General features: G+C 41.9%; 1 protein-coding gene across 3 annotated transcripts; it reads right to left on the reverse strand.

The window, feature by feature from the left end:
- Positions 1–532: 532 nt before the first annotated feature.
- Positions 533–22,296, reverse strand: LOC137261243 (adenosine deaminase AGSA-like). Of its 3 annotated transcripts, none has more exons than XM_067798958.1 (10): positions 22,217–22,296; positions 21,891–21,961; positions 17,255–17,401; positions 16,661–16,727; positions 15,601–15,811; positions 11,993–12,120; positions 11,414–11,619; positions 4,276–4,433; positions 3,546–3,748; positions 536–1,185 (listed from the first exon to the last, which is right to left on the reverse strand). In XM_067798958.1, coding segments are annotated over exons 1-10 (1,314 nt in total). In that variant the 5' UTR covers positions 22,219–22,296; the 3' UTR covers positions 536–1,064. The 3 variants fall into 3 exon arrangements, with proteins under 3 accessions (XP_067655058.1, XP_067655059.1, XP_067655060.1); XM_067798959.1 differs by having other exon boundaries at positions 22,223–22,292; XM_067798957.1 differs by lacking the exons at positions 21,891–21,961; positions 22,217–22,296 and adding an exon at positions 19,127–19,561 and having other exon boundaries at positions 533–1,185.
- Positions 22,297–22,983: the final 687 nt, after the last annotated feature.

Below are 22,983 nucleotides of genomic sequence, written 5' to 3' on the forward strand. Positions count from 1 at the left end.
TCCGTACGCTTATAGGTGACGTTTACTTGTGCTTCAGGTAGGAAGGGCGGTGTAGTAGCCAAGTGATTAAAGCGTTCACTCGTCAAGCCGAAGACCCTGGTTCGATTCCCCACATGGGCACAATGTGTGAAGCTCATTGCTGGTGTTCCCCGCCTTGGTGTGGCTGGAATATTGTTAAAAGGGGCCTACAACCAAATTCATTCACTAACTCACAGTACGTAGGATAGAGAACTCGTACCATAAAAGTACTCCGCACGAAAAGTATTATCATTTTCTTATCTCAGTAATGCCATCTGTTATTAAGAAATGGTTCAATCGCCAAATGTATGTACATGGCCTGTCAAGTAGCAGGAATATTAGTGAAGGTGGCGTTAAGAAGACGAACGTCCCTGCGGCAAATCTGGCAATCTAAACTTGCCACATATTCTAGACTTGCATGGGTTCTGTAGGATATATCACAGACTAACACACACACAGAGAGAGAGAGAGACTGAAACGATGACTGAAAAACACAATGAAAACACAAAAACACTACTGCAGAGTTACTGATCAGAACAGTATATTTTATCGACGCATGCTTTAATTTCATGGTTACAGAGTAGAAGGATTAATTTTCATTTGTCTTTCAAAATACAAGCAATGCAAATATCAATACAACAACTACATACATGTGCACGCTTCTGTTCACCAACATTTACCATTGATCGCACAAGGTACGACTTTGAATGAAAGAACCGAGGATTATTACAACCATTCCCATCAAACAATCTCTATAAATCAGTTACTAATTTAACGTCGACTGTGGAGATTAAATCGATCACCTGCAGCACAATATACTTTAATCGATTTATACTTTCCCCCTATTGTTAAATAATGCAAGGATTGATTTTCATTTGTCTTTTAAAACACAAGTAATATTTACACATTAAGCCATAATGGCACAGGCTTGAGCCGTTACTTTGAAAGAAACCGCGGACAGTCGCATTTACAAGCATTACAACCATTTCTAGTATTTAAAAAAGGGCAAATAAAACAAAATTTTGTACCATTTAACGGTGGGATATTTAACCGATCACCTGTCCGCCACGGACGTACCGCCTCAGTGTTTCAATGATAAATTCGGTCCACATTTTCTCCCATTTCTTCATAGCCTCCATTTTCTCATCACTTGTCATTGCGCTGTATCTGAACAAAAGGTAAATAATATACACAGTGATAACAATCATCGTGTGTATGATGTCTTTTAGGGGCATTTAGAAGTTGTTATATATGACCAAGATCTTTTATTGATAAATCTCCTAATAATTCTTTGACACAACGTTTCGGGGTCATTTTATCAGTTGAATTGACCCCCAAAACGTTGTGTGTCAGAGAATTAAAAGAAGATGAGTCCAAAAAAGATCTTTGTCATCATCGTGTATTCCTTTATTAGGTTTCATTTAAACAAGGCTAGCTGTTATAAGCATGCGTAACGAAAGTATTTATTACAAAAGTATAACGGAAACAGTGGACGAAAAAATTAGCACATTTGTCACCTCTCACCCCTTTCCGTAAACTCCATGAAGAGACTAGCTGTTCGGCTAGTTCCGTAATAACGCGATGAGTCACGAATAGTAAATGGTTACATACACTACGTTATAAGGAGGATTTAGGGTTTTGAATTAAGGTTTAAAGGATGGACCTGAGTGAGTGAGTTCGAACTTCACGGCGGCTTTGGTAAATTAAATATTCTCAGCAACATCACGGTAGGAGACACCAGAAATGGGTCTCACACATTGTACCCATGTGGGGAATAGAACCTGAGTATTCGGCGTGACGTGCGAACGCTTTAACCGATGGGCTACCTCACCGACCCTAGAGAAGGCACGAGATCTACTGGAATAGTGTGAGAGAAGATGTTTGATAGCAAAATGTTGTGAGTCAGTAACGAAGACCCGAGATTACAGCGCTGTCACTTTCGCAGGATTGACTATTTGGCGTAATGAAGTAAACCTTTGTAACGCGGGAGAACACCTTGCGTGGAGGGTCGGCAAAACATAATCTACTGTCGCAAAACTAATATCATAGCTCACGTAGACCCACCATCCCTACCTCGCCTTGATCACCGGCAAACTGTAGCGCAACTAGAGTCGCGCAGCACAGAGAAAGTGATCAGTGCTTTATATGGGCGCGAAGTGAACAAAGGCCCGCAATGTACTTCCCTCGTTTAGGTTCGAAAAATATTTTTCATTTCAAAATGGAATGTCGCCACCATCAAAGGTACACAGTTCCTCACTGGATTGTGCTCTCAGATTTCGAACCCCATATTTAATAATTACTCATGTGAAATATATTTTATTCAACATTTCAAGCGCCACTCGTTGTATATCAACCTAGTTCCCTAGGTCTAAACCTAGTTCTAAAAGCGCCGTCGAACACAGTATTGAAGCAGTAGCGCAGGCGCAACAAACCCAGGGAACCAGGCTGGTGGTATATCAGGTTGTTCTTCGCCCCCATTTCCCCTTCCAGCTTCCGGTTCAACGGAGTCAAGGAACAGGGGTGTTAAATCTAAATGTACTTATGGGATACCTGCGGGGTTATCTCCTCTGCTTCATTCGCCCAGTACACTAGTGGGCAGAAGGTAGAATAAATGTTACGGTAATTCTATCAATAACGACGACAGATAAGGAAAATAAACAGTTTCATGGTAAAATTAGGCAGTATGATTTTTTTTTAAATTTCTGCTGATTCCTTTTCCTTCACTCCGCTGAACCATTTCTGTCTGTCACTCAACCCTATTCGCGTTTCTGTTTGCCTCTGCTTCGATAAATTACAAGTGTCTTCCCTTTCACTTCTATTCTGAAGTGCCCTTAAAGAAAACGCCTCTCAAGCTTTGAAGGTGTGGAGATATAGATCGAGTTTTTCTTCGTGTATTTATAATTTAGTTTGGGCTGGCTCTGACTAGGGCTTGGTGCAATTCTCGATGCCCTGCGCGAAGAAATACCTTGGATCCAAGAATGAGAAACAGGATATCTTAACAAAGCTATAATGGCAATTTTATGGATAACATGATGGGATACTATTTTCTTGGCGCGATGTTTCGCGAAACTCGTCTGAAGGCTGCAACACGTGATATCACTGCCGTGCTGCAGCCTTAGAACAGTGCTGCCTTAGTACCTTGCAGGATTAGTACCCTGCAGCCTTAGAAGCCTGCAGCCTTAGAACCCTACAGCCTTAGAACCCTGCAGCCTTAGTACCCTGCAGCCTTAGAACCCTGCAGCCTTAGAACCCTACAGCCTTAGAACCCTGCAGCCTTAGAACCCTGCAGCCTTAGTACCCTGCAGCCTTAGTACCCTGCAGCCTTAGAAGCCTGCAGCCTTAGTACCCTGCAGCCTTAGAACCCTACAGCCTTAGTACCCTGCAGCCTTAGAACCCTACAGCCTTAGAACCCTACAGCCTTAGAACCCTACAGCCTTAGTACCCTGCAGCCTTAGAACCCTACAGCCTTAGAACACTGACAGTTTTATATTTATATGATAAGGTAACTGGTGTCCGTCAAGTCTTACTGTATGGAGTTGATGGCTAGTTGTTTCAGCACCTCCAGGCCTGCATCCTCTCTGGTCATCGCCATGTACGCCATGTAGAAGTCATGTGACAGAGGTAGAGCACCCCAAGCGGCAGGATCGTCACTACTTACTACTAGTGGGTAACCGTCAGCGAACAGAGCTACCGCCCCATGATTCCGCAAATCTTCTACTAATTTCAAAACCTAGTATAAAGAAATTGTTACAGAAAATAAGAATTTTTAGAAATTTCATGGAAAATGGAACTTATTATCATCTGAAAAAATTCTTTAAATAATTTCATTCTGTAAAGAATATCTAGTATAGAATAACATTTCAGTGTAAATCAACGACCTCGATTTAAAAAAAATCATCAATGACAGAAAACAGAACAGATGAAACATTTTCTCAGGACTAAACTCAACCAATATCCCCATGACATACATACAGTAGTACCCCATAAGGGGAATCAAAACCTTTGATTTTGATCCACCTCGACAACCCAAGAATGACAGGAACACGATCCACGTCACGCGTAGATATGATTCGTTTTAACTGTATCCATGGGTGTCCTTGCGATAACTTGGGCAATTACTTGAGAGCACAGGGGCTAAAACGTCGCCCTCGTAATCAATCAATTAATCGATCGATCGATCAATCAATCGCACAAACAATCACCCAATCAATCAATCAATCAATCAATCACTGCCAAAGTAGTCCATGCACCACCAACCTGATTAGATATTGGATTAACTTCAATAGGTATGTCTTTCTGTTTAATCATCTTCATCACTCTCGGGTGTTTGTGGAGCGCAAAGCCGTGGCCGATGCGGGTGGTGTTGAGTAGGACGGCGTCGACGAGATTCAGATCAACTTGGCTCCCTTCCCAGTCTAAGGGATCGCACACATAAGAGAATCGTACAATTACTAAATTTTAAGAGAGATTATGTTATTCACGTCATTTGGCTATTTCACATAAACGTGCATATAATGGAACATGGTGTCCCACAGTTGGGGTAGGAAGGTAATAAGCAAGGTACCCGATCTCTAACTTGTCCCCATGCTAAAAATGACATCTTTACACAAATCTGATTCACATCGGGAGGGAAAGGGAATATCGGTTTTGTGAAGAAGACAATAAGATAATTGAAATGTGTAATGTCAGTGGGTTCAGTCAGTCAGTGTCAGTGTTGCTAAGCCCAACCTCCATTGGATAGAGTTGCGAGGCACCCAACGCTTTCTAACAAAATGGCCGCCGACAAGCAAATTTTCTCGCATGCATTCCTGAAAACTTGTGTGTCCTTTTCTCCGATCGCTGATCGAATATCAAAAGTGACATAATTATTACCAGCAAGGCTACATTCATGAAATGACACCGACCGTATCCGCCAATTCAAGTGATGGCCTTCACTTAGGAAAAGCAACCAGCCTCACTTTCACGTGCATTTGATGTCGACCGAATCAAATCACTGTATGCGTTTTGCTCTTGTAAACTTGGGTAAGCTGCTATTTTCGGAGATTATTTTATACCTGCTACAAAAATATGAGCGTACAATGATAATTTATTCTGATACATAATAAATCCAACCTTGAAAGGGCTTAGAACATAGTCTAGAGGCTAGACTTGTGATTGTCAAAATACCGTTTGGCTTTAATTATTGTTAGAGACCCTATATCTAATGTTGTTTGTGACGATTTTAGGCATATCTAAAAATATAAATTTGCATGTGAATTAACGCAAATATACCAAAGTCTATTGGTTCTAGTGTTTTTTCCAATAAATCCAAGCTTGAAGAAAATTTTAAATATTGTATACATCCTTTTGAATGTGCTTGTTTATTTGACGAGTCAGAGGATTATGAGACATGGTCGATTGGGTTTGTTTGTTTGTTTAACTAATCACACACGTCTGGAGGGCTGGTGGGGGTTACAGGGGAGATGACCAAGCCAAGAAACACATTTAGTACTATTATTATGTTTTTATGTTCAGCATACATATAAACCATAACACAGATTATGTACATAATACATGATAAAACCATACACGACTGTACAGAATATTTAGCATCATGAAAAAGCATAAATATAAGAAATGAATAAATTACTATCAACACCAATCATACATAATAATAGCATAATGTTGAAGTCCCAATCATGTATCATCAATGTCCACAATGAAGGTTCCCACACGACTGGCTTTAAAGTCCAACAAGATGGGAAACAGCATCTCCACATTCTATCGTGGTCTTTCTTCCTGCTTGGAGATGGATGAGAAAGTCTTGGTCTGTAGTCGTACGTCTTCTTGTGGGCATCTTGAAGATCGATGCTGGCACGAGATGTTGGCAATGGGGGTAGTGTGCTGTTTTGAGAAGGTGTTAGTCCTTTTCTTCTACACACACAGCACAGGTAGGTCTTTGGACCTGGATTTGTAGAGGCTTGTGTGAATGCTGTACAAGCCTGAAACACAACGTAGCGTAACATAACGTAACAACTTAGCAACGCAAGAGGAAACCAATCAAATGCCACACCGACATGAATTACAATTATAGTTTTATTCATATTTCATCAAACATTTTGCTCCAAATGATAATTCATTTGAAAATGTCATCAAGATATCCCAGAAACATTTGTAATTTTCACTTGAGTACAAGTTCAGAATGAAATCTGCCCTTATGTAACGTAAATGCAGAATGGAGGAATTCTCTATTCATGATAAAAAATCTGCATTTTTTAATGATAAGTGTAATTCATATTACGAACACAAGAAAGATGAATTTCTTGTATGTGAACTGAATGTATATCTGTATATCTCAAGCTACCAGGGGTTGACGTGGCAAGACCCCTGCACGGCACACCACTCCTGTGGAGAACTGCAGAACTCCTATGGGAGATGTGTCATCAGGGTGTGCACCATCTTATCTAATTAAGCTGCTTAGATAGATTTTTCTCAAGAATTGTGCATTTTGTGATAAAAGCACCAGATGTGACTCAGATAACCACTTAGGTGTGGAACGATAAGGCGGCATCAATTTTTGCGCATGCATATCGAATAAATACATGTCTAATTTAAATCTCTACGTGTTCAAAACGTCGAAAAATAAATATTTTCATGCTAATAATCGTTTCTTTTTCTGATTAAAAGCATTCATTCAAAATGTTATCTGTTTCTTTTTCAACCAAATTAATTGCTACAAAAAAAATACCCAAATCAATGACTGCTCCCTTCAAAATGGCCGCTAGCAGGCGATGCAACAGACAAATGGGCTCAATTTCCTTAAAACATACCACACAAGTTATCAAAATGATGTTTAAATTTTACATATAATCACATATATGACATAGGCATCACACATTAATAAAATATGGATTAATAAAAGTGGATATAACAAAATTAGCGGGAAATTTGCATTTCCTGGAGAAGGCAAGGGAGATAATCAAAACTTATTTTCTCTCATTATTTCTAACTAGGTTTTAGATTTATTTCGTGGTGCTATTTCTAGCTTTCAGTTAGAATGAGAATGATCTATTTCCACTAAATCAAGCTGATTACATCAACAATTCGAAAAGGACCATGCTATCTGTCCTTTAAACTTGCGATTCAAACTTTTCACAACAGCTGCTGTTGATAACATAGATCACGATCTCAGCTCAATTACAGCAAAAGAGTATTTTCATGGAACTGGCATGTTCCTCTTTCAACATTTCACTCAGTTTGAAGATGAAAGGATAGAACGTGATGTGGTCTCTGTAGACGTCACAGACATATTGTCAAAGACCTTTTATTACCCGATCGTTCAAGATACTGGGCCTAGATTTTCGAAGCTCTCTTAGCGCTAAGACAGTCGTAAGTGCCATACTTTAACATTAACTTTCGACTATCTTAGTGCTAAGAGAGCAATACCAGTACACTAGTGCAATACCGCCTGGTGTATGACGTCAAAATGGTTCAAAGTTGTGACGTCACAATGCTAATGACGCTGTCGCAATTTTACTAGACCTTGCTTGACTCGCTGAAAGCTGAGAGTCCTCACACTGTAGGCAAATTCGCCGCAGTTTCTGTCAATTTATGTTGGCGAGTAATAACAGAATACTCGTTAAAACTCGTTAAAGATTTAGTATCAAACTCGCTAAAGATTTAGTATCAAACTCGCTTTCGCTCGTTTGAAACCAAATCATTAACTCCTTCAACAATACTGGTATTACACGGAAAGTCGTGTAGTAAGTATCCCCTATGAACCATCCACCACAATGTTGCACGGAAGTGCCACCTGTTACATCTGATGTAAAAGATGCTACTTTCCCAAAAATTGACACTTTACTTCTTAAGAAACTGACTTGGATGTACAAAAAGATGACGAACATATGTGCCTAAAGCAAACAAAACAGGTTTTGGAAAACGTCCCTTCAAGTAAAAAGGTAAACTGTACTTGAGCTGCATTTCATACACAAAACTAAAGTTCAAATATAATATTATATTGACATCTTCAGCTCTTCTTCCTTTATTCCATGAAAATGCTCACTCAGTTACCGCGATCAAAAGCTCCATGGATGTTGTTCGAGATGCTGTTCCCCACTTGAATGAAGGACAGATATTAATCATTAACTTCCATCCACCTTTGCTTGCCTTAGCAAAACAGATTCAGTTACCACGATCAAAAGCTTCATGGATGTTGTTCGAGATGCTGTTCCCCACTTGAATGAAGGACAGATATTAATCATTAACTTCCATCCACCCTTGCTTGCCTTAGCAAAACAGATTCAGTTACCACGATCAAAAGCTCCATGGATGTTGTTCGAGATGCTGTTCCCCACTTGAATGAAGGACAGATATTAATCATTAACTTCCATCCACCTTTGCTTGCCTTAGCAAAACAGATTCAGTTACCACGATCAAAAGCTTCATGGATGTTGTTCGAGATGCTGTTCCCCACTTGAATGAAGGACAGATATTAATCATTAACTTCCATCCACCTTTGCTTGCCTTAGCAAAACAGATTCAGTTACCACGATCAAAAGCTTCATGGATGTTGTTCGAGATGCTGTTCCCCACTTGAATGAAGGACAGATATTAATCATTAACTTCCATCCACCTTTGCTTACCTTAGCAAAACAGTTTCAGTGGAAATGGTCTGAAACGTATGGTGAAGATTTCATGGATGTGATGTGATGCCAACAAAATTGTCATGGGAACATTGAAAACCATAAGAGACTGCTTAAGTGGCTCTTTTCTGCAATGCCTTTAGATCATGGTCATGAACGGCGGATTAACTGACAACCCTGATGCACGCTTAAGGTGGATTGTGGCGGGCACATAAGGTGCACATTTTCATCAATCAGTTTGAAGAAGCAGAACATGACAGAAAGACATGAAGACTCTACACAACGAACAAACTGCCAGCATACAATAGTTCTCTGTTAATGATGTCTCTCCACTAATAACCACTTTTAGGGGCCGGGTTAATCCCTACTGATTACAGGAAGTGTGTGATCGTCTTAGACATTTTGCGGCCTCACTAATCAGGTATATATCTGTATACCATCTGAAGCTCCGCGCGCTTCATGCTTTCCGTCTTCCATGTATTATCGGTACACTTATATGTTATGATGATTCACTGTTATTACTATTGACTGTTGATTTATTGCTACACGTACATGAAAAAAATGTTTTTGCTTTCACTTGATTTTCACGTTTTGCTTGTTTGATCCAGTTTACCGGACGTCTCGCTATCCGGACGATATTTGAGTGAAACCAAAACGTCCGGATAAACGGCTTTCGACTGTATCCATGTCTAGAAGGTGCAGCTTACATAGAGACATATCAGAAGAGTTTGAAATTTGGTTTTAATAAGAGCTTCTGTATACAGTAGGAGCGCTTGACCTCATTGAATAATACATATATGCACCATGCTTTAATTTCAAGCACCTTTACTTAACAAGAGCATCCTGATGCAGACAAACAAACTTTGTTTACCCTTGAGTATAGAGACGTTGGAGTGAGTTTAGTTTTGCGCCACACTCAGCAATATTCCAGCGGTGGCGGTGGTCTGTAAATAATCGAATCTGGACCACACAATTCCGTGACCAACAGCATGAGCATCGATCTGCGCAAATGGGAACCGATGACATGTGTCAACCAAGTCAGCGAGCCTGACTACCCGATCCCGTTAGTCGCCTCTTACGACAAGCATAGTCGCCTTTCATGGCAAGCATGGGTTGCTGAAGGCGTAGAGAGATGTTGGAACACCATTTGACAATACCTTATATTGTTTCGTCTTGTTAATACGTCTCTCAATGTGAATTCTCTGCTTTGCCGCTTTTCCTGTACATGATTTTTTCCTAGGCTGAACTGTTTTCCGATCTTCTGAGTGTATATTCAGGTTCAAACCTTTCAACTTCATTTTTGGATACAAAAACCTTTGTCGACCATGATGGCATCACCTCGCGTGATGCTATTTTGACTTTCAACTCTCTTATTTCTCTTGACTTGTCTTACAATTGTCCAAATCAAGTTTTCCTGCTGCCAGAGCTAGTATGCCCATTGCGGATATCCCTGAAATGACAAAATATGTGTAATTATTTTTTAATTATTTCGGATCGAACATACCAAGAGTGCAACAGTAACATTACACACAAATGGGTGTTATCTTGTCACCATCAGTGATGCGTCCACAGGAATTTGTTCATATAAATGATGAAGATGCAATCTTTTAGGATCCCAAACCTCTTGAAATGAAAACACAGTCAGTGTAATTTTAGATACACACATGTTAGTATTATCCCCGACAAGAGATGACCTCTGTTTCTTATCCGATATGCGAGGAGGAGTGAATTGGCTTGGGCGTCTCATGGGTGGTTTCCTGACTGGCTTGGGCGTCTCATGGGTGGTTTCCTGACTGGCTTGGGCGTCTCATGGGTGGTTTCCTGACTGGTTTGGGGCAAGCTCCGTCTGCAAGCACTGAGCAAGGATATTCGCTGCGCGGTCCTTTTCCTCGTACAAAATGCTAGAAAAAAGCAAAAAAAACTATTAGACAAGCAATTCTTTTATTGCTTTTCCATTTTCCAGTTATCTATTTCTAACTACGTATGAGACCTAAACACTTACGCCGAATGAAATGAAATGTCTTTGCAAAACATGGTTATAAATGAATTCTCCAGACATATTATTGCTCCGATCTCATGTTATAACAGTGAACATTCTATATAACATTACGTATGCCTTTTTGAATATTTTCTGCGTGTATTTTATTTACATTATAGCATACAGCTTGTTGATCTATTCTGTATAAATTTACCTGCTCAGGAAGACGACCGCAAGCTTTGATCCAGCGCTTACATTTTTCTTAATTCCGTTTGACAGAGATCGGACGAAAAACTCCATCCAGTCCTTCCGGGTGACGATCCTCCGCACCCCCAATCCCACCGCCACCCCCATCCCAAACCCCACCCCACGTGCATCGTAATACCATTTCCTGTGCTTTTCACCACACAGTAACTAAGGGCAACGCCGTTTTTTTGTGGGTAAAATATTTGAGCAAATATTGATAGCAGATCGGTACAGAATGGAAGTGGATTGTGTCAAGAATAAGCGATTTGTATCAGACGTGTGGACTGTCTCGGGCAGAATTAAATAATGCATTGAGCTCGTTCAGATTGCGTGAGGCGTTACTAGATTGTATCAAGATTATACTGTAACTTTGTTTCAGATTTGACTTGGTTTATCCACGCATGACTTGATTATGTCAGGTAAGATTAACTGTGAAATGCATAAGGAAAATGTGTCAAACTTGTATGGATTGCATCAATGCTCAGAATTACAAAGAAAGACTCTAACGTTAATAAAACACTAAGAATTACAAAATTGTGGCACTTGCCAGTCTCCCCAGCGTGGAAGAAATAGGGCACAGAGACCGGCGGGTTCAGTGTGGACGGATACAGGAGATCATCCAGATAGTAGCTCAGTGGGTTCCCTGGACCTTCCTGTCCAATCAGGTCGAAGCCACGGACAATGTCCGAGTAATTCTGTTGATATTTAATGTAACTTTTTATATCATCCAGAATGTCCACTTTCTTGTAAAATCTGAAAAAGACATTACTGTGCTGAAGTGGTGAGTTGCTCACTTGGACAACAGTGAGTTATTCTCAAAATATGAAATATGCACGGCGAAACATACCTCTCACTCACTCACTCACTCACTCACTCACTCACTCACTCACTCAATGATTAAAACACTCTGTGTCACCGACAACTGACCTCAGCCAGCAGATCATTTTCTTACGATGCCATGTGTCAACCAATTCAGCGATTCTGATCCCCGATCAAGTTCCCGATCGCCTCTACGACAAACATGGGCTACTGAAGACCAACTGTACACAGATCATTAGTGAAAGGCACACACTTGCTCAGCGAGGTTGAAAGTCTTGGAACCTCTTTTTAGTAGTCAATATCTTACCTTATCCCGCTCTGTATCAGCTTGCATCCAATGAAGTCTGGATGTGTTGTCATGTAGTCATTGATGGTGTCTCGGTATGCCTGCAGCTTGTGTTCCTGGTCGTGCTTGGTCCCATTCAGTTCATACAGCTGGACATATGAATGTGTTGGTCATAGAGGTACGTGGTTCAACACAAAGGCCTACATATCTGGAGTTCACTTTGAAAGGCCTCGTACTGCCTTAGGAAATACTATTATCAATACGGGTCATAAGCAGGTCACGGGACTTCGCGAGACCTTGCGTTGTTCGGTACTTCCGGTGAGGAAAACCGTTTCATTTCATTTCGAATGACCACATGGTTGTAACCTATAATCCCTGCCGGAATAAAACTTTTCCGATCGAGCAATCCCCAAATTAGCCACCTATTACGACTATCAACAGCAGTGACAGCCAAGCATAGTTGTTCATTTCAAGTGATCTAGTATAAGTAGTAAAGTCCTATTTGGCGGTCGTTCAATTTGGAATCAGAAAAAAACTGGTTCCTGAATATACGTTCTTTACCGGAAATGTAGTACCGGAAGTACCCTGGGTCCCGTGTCGCATGTCGCAAGTTGAAGCCGCGAATCAGCTTGGTACCGGAAGTAACCCTCGGGGGACTTACAGGTCATATAAGATGAAGGAACGGGGTTAATAGTCTGTCACACAGTCCCTGATCCGCATTAATTTTCCTAATGCCAAGCTTTCTCCGCAGTGCTCAAGTCCTAAATGAAGCAAGTCTGAATCCCTGATCTCCTTTTCATTTAAAATGGGTTTGTTTGTTACTATCAAAGTTATATCTATTCAGAGACTAAGCCTTTGTCTACGGTAATAACTGCGGCTGTGTGCAACAACATATCCAAGATTCCATTATAACTGATAAATAGCATCCCAACTTCCCAAATCTGATCTTGACGGTGTTGGACCTAGGTGAGCATTTATTGAATGTTTCCCATCCATGAACAGTTACAACTCGGGAGAATATCATACTAGTCTAGCAGATGTAATTTTAAATGGTATTGGTATTCCCCTTAACCTAAGGTTTTACACTATCACTGGACACGGATATTGGATATGCGAGGAACATGTGATAAGTACTAACCACTTAACCACCAATGTCAGTGTAGCCCTGATCTCTATGTGAGTCAGGAAGTGAGTGAGTGTTTTGGAAAGTCGCATTTAAGTTACCTAACAGCGTGTCGACATGATATGTAATGGAAACACTGTTCTCAGACGTTCACTCTTCTAGTGAAACTCTAGTCGATATCCATACCGACTCACCGGGGACAGTGTAGCTCTGATCTCTATGTACGGAACTGCGTCTTCTAGGGATATCCATACACACTCACCGGGGACAGTGTAGTTCTGATCTCTATGTACGGAACTGCGTCTTCTAGGGATATCCATACACACTCACCGGGGACAGTGTAGTTCTGATCTCTATGTACGGAACTGCGTCTTCTAGGGATATCCATACAGACTCACCGGGGACAGTGTAGCTCTGATCTCTATGTACGGAACTGCGTCTTCTAGGGATATCCATACACACTCACCGGGGACAGTGTAGTTCTGATCTCTATGTACGGAACTGCGTCTTCTAGGGATATCCATACACACTCACCGGGGACAGTGTAGTTCTGATCTCTATGTACGGAACTGCGTCTTCTAGGGATATCCATACAGACTCACCGGGGACAGTGTAGCTCTGATCTCTATGTACGGAACTGCGTCTTCTAGGGATATCCATACACACTCACCGGGGACAGTGTAGTTCTGATCTCTATGTACGGAACTGCGTCTTCTAGGGATATCCATACACACTCACCGGGGACAGTGTAGCTCTGATCTCTATGTACGGAACTGCGTCTTCTAGGGATATCCATACAGACTCACCGGGGACAGTGTAGCTCTGATCTCTATGTACGGAACTGCGTCTTCTAGGGATATCCATACACACTCACCGGGGACAGTGTAGTTCTGATCTCTATGTACGGAACTGCGTCTTCTAGGGATATCCATACACACTCACCGGGGACAGTGTAGCTCTGATCTCTATGTACGGAACTGCGTCTTCTAGGGATATCCATACACACTCACCGGGGACAGTGTAGCTCTGATCTCTATGTACGGAACTGCGTCTTCTAGGGATATCCATACAGACTCACCGGGGACAGTGTAGTTCTGATCTCTATGTACGGAACTGCGTCTTCTAGGGATATCCATACACACTCACCGGGGACAGTGTAGTTCTGATCTCTATGTACGGAACTGCGTCTTCTAGGGATATCCATACAGACTCACCGGGGACAGTGTAGTTCTGATCTCTATGTACGCAACTGCGTCTTCTAGGGATATCCATACACACTCACCGGGGACAGTGTAGCTCTGATCTCTATGTACGGAACTGCGTCTTCTAGGGATATCCATACAGACTCACCGGGGACAGTGTAGCTCTGATCTCTATGTACGGAACTGCGTCTTCTAGGGATATCCATACAGACTCACCGGGGACAGTGTAGTTCTGATCTCTATGTACGGAACTGCGTCTTCTAGGGATATCCATACACACTCACCGGGGACAGTGTAGTTCTGATCTCTATGTACGGAACTGCGTCTTCTAGGGATATCCATACAGACTCACCGGGGACAGTGTAGCTCTGATCTCTATGTACGGAACTGCGTCTTCTAGGGATATCCATACACACTCACCGGGGACAGTGTAGTTCTGATCTCTATGTACGGAACTGCGTCTTCTAGGGATATCCATACACACTCACCGGGGACAGTGTGGCTCTGATCTCTATGTACGGAACTGCGTCTTCTAGGGATATCCATACACACTCACCGGGGACAGTGTGGCTCTGATCTCTATGTACGGAACTGCGTCTTCTAGGGATATCCATACACACTCACCGGGGACAGTGTAGCTCTGATCTCTATGTACGGAACTGCGTCTTCTAGGGATATCCATACACACTCACCGGGGACAGTGTAGCTCTGATCTCTATGTACGGAACTGCGTCTTCTAGGGATATCCATACACACTCACCGGGGACAGTGTGGCTCTGATCTCTATGTACGGAACTGCGTCTTCTAGGGATATCCATACACACTCACCGGGGACAGTGTAGCTCTGATCTCTATGTACGGAACTGCGTCTTCTAGGGATATCCATACACACTCACCGGGGACAGTGTAGCTCTGATCTCTATGTACGGAACTGCGTCTTCTAGGGATATCCATACACACTCACCGGGGACAGTGTAGCTCTGATCTCTATGTACGGAACTGCGTCTTCTAGGGATATCCATACACACTCACCGGGGACAGTGTGGCTCTGATCTCTATGTACGGAACTGCGTCTTCTAGGGATATCCATACACACTCACCGGGGACAGTGTAGTTCTGATCTCTATGTACGGAACTGCGTCTTCTAGGGATATCCATACACACTCACCGGGGACAGTGTAGCTCTGATCTCTATGTACGGAACTGCGTCTTCTAGGGATATCCATACACACTCACCGGGGACAGTGTAGCTCTGATCTCTATGTACGGAACTGCGTCTTCTAGGGATATCCATACACACTCACCGGGGACAGTGTGGCTCTGATCTCTATGTACTGGACATTATCCTCTTCAAACTCCCTCAGTGCTTGTTGTAAGTAATCTTTGAATATTGGTGTATAGCGATACAATCCGTTGACAACCTTAAAGTACAGACTAAACTTGTGCCAAACATCGTTCACGGTGACGTAGGTGGAGTCTGGGTCGTCAACGATGATGCTAATGTTTCTGATGAGTCTGAAAATAGTACATTAAACTCTTTCACAGTTATAGGTATCACTGACCGTACTTTCTGATATTTCTGCAAGAAAATCTTTGACAGAAATTTGGCATTACCAAATCTAAACTAGGGTTGCTTTGCTCTCATTTCGTCACAACCTTAAGTCGAAAATTTCCATTTGTACCAAAAAAATGCCAATTCCTCGGATCAGTAAACCTGCTCTGAAACAGAACACAATATAACAGCACCCCATATTCAGTGACCGAAACAGGCGCTAGCCCATGGGCCCCAGCATGGGGGTTGCGTGCATGTGTGTGTGTGTGCTCCAGATGTGATATATGCAGACCTGACATCGTCGTCCAAGAGAACAGGTGTGTGCTGTGGTGTGTGTGTGTCTCTGTGTGTGTGCGTGCGTGCGTGCGTGCGTGTGTGTGTGTGTGTGTGTGTGTGTGTTGGTTGCCACATAGAGTTATAGAGTTAAACCTCCCATGTAGGTGGCGTCACATCTTTATGTAGAGATGGCAATGCTCGGTAAATGCGGGTTCAGGTTCGAATCCCGGATGGGACCAACCAACAAGAATACGTATTAAACTGAGAAAGTGTAGTTCCCAATTCACACGATATGTCTGATCACTTTCAAAATGGCATTGTGAATTCAGAAACTGCAAAAGATTTTATAACAATTTCATAACTATTTGCTTCATTTCACTAATTTCTGCAGAACTGATTGGCTCAACTGACTTTCATCATGCCTCTTCCTTTGAAATATATATTTGCATAATTTTGCATATGAATTCATAAATGCTATTGCGACGTGACCGTAGGGAAATGCATCGTTCGTGTCACTGTCACCTACATGTACTCACTGCTGGTCAAACAGGTGAGCGTTCCCTGACCGCTCCCGAACGTGCTTCACACTTTCCCACTGGCAGTCTGCATGGTAGATAACAAGATTTAGGTCATCATCAAAAAATGTATTTGGTCTAACAACACGAGCGTAATTTTTTGAAAATTGTAATGGGTATAATGTGCCCACTCTGATACCTTTGTAATCAGTGATGTTGCAGTGTTGTTCATCAACGCAGTTGATTAGATAATGAGTGAGTGAGTTTAGTTTTACGCCGCACTAAGCAATGTTCCAACTATATGGCACTCAGAAAACAATCAAGGACCAGACAATCCAGTGATCAATGGCATGAGCATCGATCTGCACAATTGGGAGCCGATAACATGTGTCAATCAAGTCAGCGAGCCTGACCACCCAATTCCGTTAGTCAGCTCTTACGACAAGCAAACATGGGTTGCAATTCTAACCCTGATCTTCACAGGTGGCCACACGCACACACGCACACACGCACACACGCACACACGCACACACGCACGTCGGTATGGGGCAATAATATTACACGCAACACTAAACGCCATATTCTAAGTAGAACATAATACAAAACATGTCTCACATGAGTTTTTCGGCGGAGTATCGTAGAAGTGCATCTGCAGGTGTCCGTACTTGTCGTAGCACATGTAACAGTTGGACCTGTACGTCACGTTCCTCACCAACCAATCCAGACTCGTAATGGCTGACCCATGGGTGTGTAGAGCGCCACCTGAAGGGGACAGATACCTATGACAACTACTGTAGCAGATCAACTATAGTGAAGATTGAAGGGTCACAACTGACCAGGGTGCCGTTGTACAAAGTGATCTTAGCGCTAAGGCGATCACCTTAACTCCCATACCTTGACCAGGTCATAGCGCAAAGGTTATTTTGTACAATGGCACCGGGGTCTTTGTGCCATCGGGTGAGTAGCCTATTAGCCTCTTAGTCTGGTTAGTAATGCGTACAATGTGTGAAGCCCAACGGTCCCCTATGTGATATTACTTAAATATTGCTTAAACCCATACGAGAGCATCAAGCAAAGACATGGAGCATTTGTTCATGCTTCGAATCACTCTAGTGAGTGGATGTGGTTTCAAGCCGCTTTACAATATTCCAGCAATATTGCCGCGGGGGATAACAGAAATGGACTTCTGTACCCATGTGGAGAATCGAACCCGGGTCTTCAGGCGTGACGAGCAAACGCTTTCGCCACTACGCAATTCTGTAGTGTGGCTGACATTTCCTCACATTTACAATTGGTAAATGAGAAAACTGAACATACTGGAAATACAATAATATTATTAATTATTACATATCATTTAGGTATTTACGTTCATTGGGAAATACACTAAAGACCAAAAGAAACGTTACCCTCCTACCTTTACGAATTACTGAAAAACTATCAAAGATATGTTAAAAGGCATTAGTTTATAAGAAAGATGAACAACACCGCCTTATGCAAAATACGAAAACAATTCTCCAGTGCATCTTCTGAATTAAATTCACATGGTTCACATATCCAAAAGAAAGGTTGAAATACAACTCTGATTTAGGACAAAGATAAACCATATAAAGTCAGCATTTTTCAACTATTAAAATAACTGGGGTAAAAATGTAAAATTGTAAAAGAATCATTCCTATGATTTCAGTCCCTTGAAACAGTAAGACTGGTTTCACTATAGACAGACCGCGGAGTCCAGGACGACGAAGCTAGATATCTCCGTCATTTAGGAAGGAGGGTAACGTTTCTTTCGGAGTTTAGTATATTTAGTAATACAAGGGAACCCAAATGTTAACATGCACATGGAAATATGTAGGAATACATTGCCATGCACGTGTATACATGCAGCTGGAAATGGTACAAGGATATGCACGTGTATACATGCAGCTGGAAATGGTACAAGGATGTGCACGTGTATACATGCAGCTGGAAATGGTACAAGGATGTGCACGTGTATACATGCAGCTGGAAATGGTACAAGGATGTGCACGTGTATACATGCAGCTGGAAATGGTACAAGGATGTGCACGTGTATACATGCAGCTGGAAATGGTACAAGGATGTGCACGTGTATGCATGCAGCTGGAAATGGTACAAGGATGTGCACGTGTATGCATGCAGCTGGAAATGGTACAAGGATGTGCACGTGTATACATGCAGCTGGAAATGGTACAAGGATGTGCACGTGTATACATGCAGCTGGAAATGGTACAAGGATGTGCACGTGTATACATGCAGCTGGAAATGGTACAAGGATGTGCACGTGTGTGCATGCAACTGGAAATGTGCAGTGATACAAAACTATGAATACATGTTGACACTTATTTGGAATATGCTGTATCACACAGACAACCTGAGACAAGAGACAGGTACGCACAGACACATGGTATACCTGGCATATGTGAACGTGCACCTGCAAAGAAAGGTCACGCACCTGTTAGGAATACCTACCCTTAGGCATTCGTTTTATAATCTGGAAGACTTTGCTCGAGCCTATACGATTCCTGGATTTGAAGAAGTTAATGGCTGGAGAGAATACAGTACCGTTGACCCGAGACGCTTCAATCTCCGCACGTTTGGCTGTGATTAAAATATCACTGATCATTCTTTCTTGTTTATCCAAGACAAGTGATGATCCAAACCTCACAGATTCCTCCAGATTTATGATGCGCTGTTTTTCAGCAGCATATTCCGATATTGACATACATGCAACGTGAATAAATAAACCGGTTAACATCAATAAGGGAAAACACCATTTTGCACATGAACGCGTCATTTTCGAGGCAACTGTTACTTCTTTGTCCGGGGTTTGATATGAAGATGTGCTTGTCACAAGCAGATAAGATTACACAGATTTGATCTATATGTGGATATGTCACCTGGAATAATACACGATTGCCCGAATGTTCCATCGACAAGATAATGTTGGAGGATTAGAAAGATCCTTGATCTTGTACCTTGGATCTATACCACATTACATATTTACATAACACAAATAGTGGGCGATAAAAGACGAGATGCTTCGGGTTTTCTTATTGAGACTTGTTGAGAATCATTTCAGAAGTTTGGGTATACAATATTTAACAATTTCTATGCATAGCTTCCTGTGTCAAAAAAGAAACTTTATATTCTTCCTTTTACGGCACTATAAAAGAACAAGAGATGGTAAGATGGTTAAATTGTTATTATTTCATTGCTGAGATCTGTGTGATGTACTCGATACACTGACAGTGCCACAATCAGTTCCATTAGGCTACACCGGCGTTCCAAAACATGGGTATACAGAATGTCAATTTTCTCAGTTCAGTATTGTGTATGGCCGTCCCGCGCATTCACCACTGCCAAACACCGTCTCCTCATCGACTGCCTGATGCTTGTGAACACGTGGTTGGGGATTCTGCGCCATTGCTCTTGCAAGGCAGCAACAAGTTCGTGCAAATTCTGAGGTTGGTTCCTACGATCACGAAGCCTTCTCCCAAGTGCATCCCACACGTTCTCTATTGGATTAAGGTCAGGGAACCTCAATGTCCAGTCCATGACGTTGATTCCAGCGTTTTTGAAGGAAATTTCGTGTCGACATCGCGGTATGCGGGCGAGCATTATCATGCTGGAACTGTAGACCTGGACCATGAACCGCCATGAAAGAAACGAGTTCAGGGGTGAGCAACTGGTCGCGGTAAGCAGCAGCTGTGAGGTTTCCACGGATGACCAGAAGTCGTGAACGGTTGTTCCCCCAGAAAGCATCCCACACCATGCAACTTCCGCCCCCGAATCTGTCGACAACCTGCACACAACATTGGGCATACCGTTCACGACGTCATCTCCAGACTCTATGTCTGCCGTCCGCGAATCTGACGGTAAACCTGGATTCATCGCTAAAGACTCGATTCCAGTCTCTCCAGCTCCATCGAGACGTTGGGCCCACAGCAGACGTCGACGTTGATGAAACGGCGTCAATATTGACTCACGATATAGACGTCGAGAATAGGGATTGGCAGCCCACAACCGATTTCGAATGGTCTTTAAGGACAGTCGACCTCTAAACATCTCAGCCCTGGTTCGTGTAGCCGGCACAAATCTGTCACGACGGCTGCATCCCATTGCTCTTGCGACGTCAGTAACTGATTTTCCTGCTTGCAACATGCCAAGGGCACGTTCACGTTGCACATTTGACAATCGTTGCATTTAAAGTACCGTTAGAACTGTGGCTTTAAAGAGTGGGGTTTTTTTTCAATTCTTGAGGCCAGTGCAAACACGTGCAAATGAAGAAAATGTCGATGCAAAGATCACGTGATCGATTGCACGTGTCAAACCTGATTTGGCACCAACGACTAATGGATGGGTTTGAGTGGGTTTTGCTAACGTTTTTTCTAGTGTCGAAAGATAGGGATCCCATTTTGGACATTGGAAGATCTATAACTTATTTTCAGAACTTGGTGTGAACTTTCTCTGTTGATTTGGTAGCAAAAACACCCCAAAACCCTGACCCATAGAGAATAGGCTGAATTTTACAATAAAAAATCGTGAAATAAGTGTTTACTGGTATGTCCGGAAAACGACTAAACAGTTTCCGCATGGGAGATAAGGCTTTATCCTCTTCTTTTGCTAAAGTGTAGCATGCTTTTGAAACTTATTTCTGTGGGAAAAGACAGTTAACACGGGGAGAACAGTTAAGACAGTCTCCGAAACAAGAATGCATCACAATTCAGCATTTCATCCAGAATGGACGTTGTGTATTGTAAATTATGACACGCTCTATCAAACTGATCCAAGAGTATTCATTTTACGACCGCTTTGTTGTGCTGCGCATGTCTGAATCAGTGCAAAGCTGTACTCTCGTGAAAATCAAACGCACAAATCTCCGCTCTGGAGAATAAGTTTTCCCTGAGATAATATTAATTGTTTCGCTGCTCATTGTTGTATAATTACAACCCAGCTTCCCTCAACATCCCTGTAATTAGTATAAAAACACACATTTTCTGTAAATGTGGAAACTTCGGTTTTGTAAAATAGCTATTTACTGCTTTCAATTCATTGCACACTGTTCAGATAATTAACAATTGTAGCACTACCACTGAAAACATTAATAAAAAGAACTCAAAAGAAACGGTTATCACAAAATTAATGGTTCACGTACATACTGAGATTCTTAGAAAGCAATCATAGAGCACATATGGCATCTTGTAAACAACAATGAAATATCAGCGTGTCTTACCATTTATGGGACAACTTGCATCAAAATGGCCATATGTTGTGAAGCACCAAAACAACACACCATCTGGGGACCTAAAATATGTATGCCTTAATTAGCTAGGAAATGGTAGTTTTCATCTGTAAAGTAAATCTGTTTGGACTCAAACATTAATCTGAATCAATTGTAAGTGAAATTTTTGACACCAACAACTTCTAGCCAAAAGTCAAAATATAACTCCACCAAATGCATAAACTCATCTGCAATAAATGCTAAATGAACCTGTCAACAATTCAGCAAATTTTTGTAGTTTAATCCTTTTATCAGAAACCAAGTGTAAGTAAACTGACATCTACCAAAGTCAAAGTCATGTCCTCCATCCACGGCTTTCTAACCACCTTCCAGGTTTGACGAAAGACAGTTAGTGAACAAACTTCATGCTTTCCAAATGCAACTAAATTCAACATCCAATCAAGATGCTGCACATCTTCAGCCAATGGAAACCAAGGACAAGACACCAGGCCTGACCTCATTAAAACTTGGCAAATTTGCATAGGAACTATTTTCGACCCATGACCCTGTGGTGACTAAAAGTACATCACGGACCTGTGAAAATGTAAACCTATTCACTGAACAATTGCATTGTTGTTTAAAGGTCGCATGCAACGTAAAACACAACTATGCAGATTCCGACACTTTTCGGTATGCACCTACCGAAACAAATCATCAAAAATGTCAGTTCAACCTATAAAGATGACAAAATGTCCGCGAAATCGGAGTTCAAACTAATTTCCACTAATTTTTGGCTGGGGAAAAAGTGGTTTCAACATCTGTGCTGCACTGCGCCCATACACATGCGCAGTAAATAGGTTCGAGCTTGAAACAATATGCATGCCCAGTGTATGACGTCGTGATCAGTAGTCTCATCTTGGTTGTGTACACAAACAAGTAAATAATCTACTCGTTAGATAAAAATAACTTGTTGATAACGGTAAGCAGCCTCTGTCACAGAGAAAGGTCATTGTCTGGTTTACTGACACCTATATGTCTGCCAATGAAAAGATTTCGTTAAACTTGAGTGCATACCCAACGGCTCTGACTGGGTTCTGTATCACGG

The sequence above is a fragment of the Haliotis asinina genome, chromosome 14 (assembly GCF_037392515.1).
Source record: "Haliotis asinina isolate JCU_RB_2024 chromosome 14, JCU_Hal_asi_v2, whole genome shotgun sequence".
NCBI classification, from domain to species: domain Eukaryota; kingdom Metazoa; phylum Mollusca; class Gastropoda; order Lepetellida; family Haliotidae; genus Haliotis; species Haliotis asinina.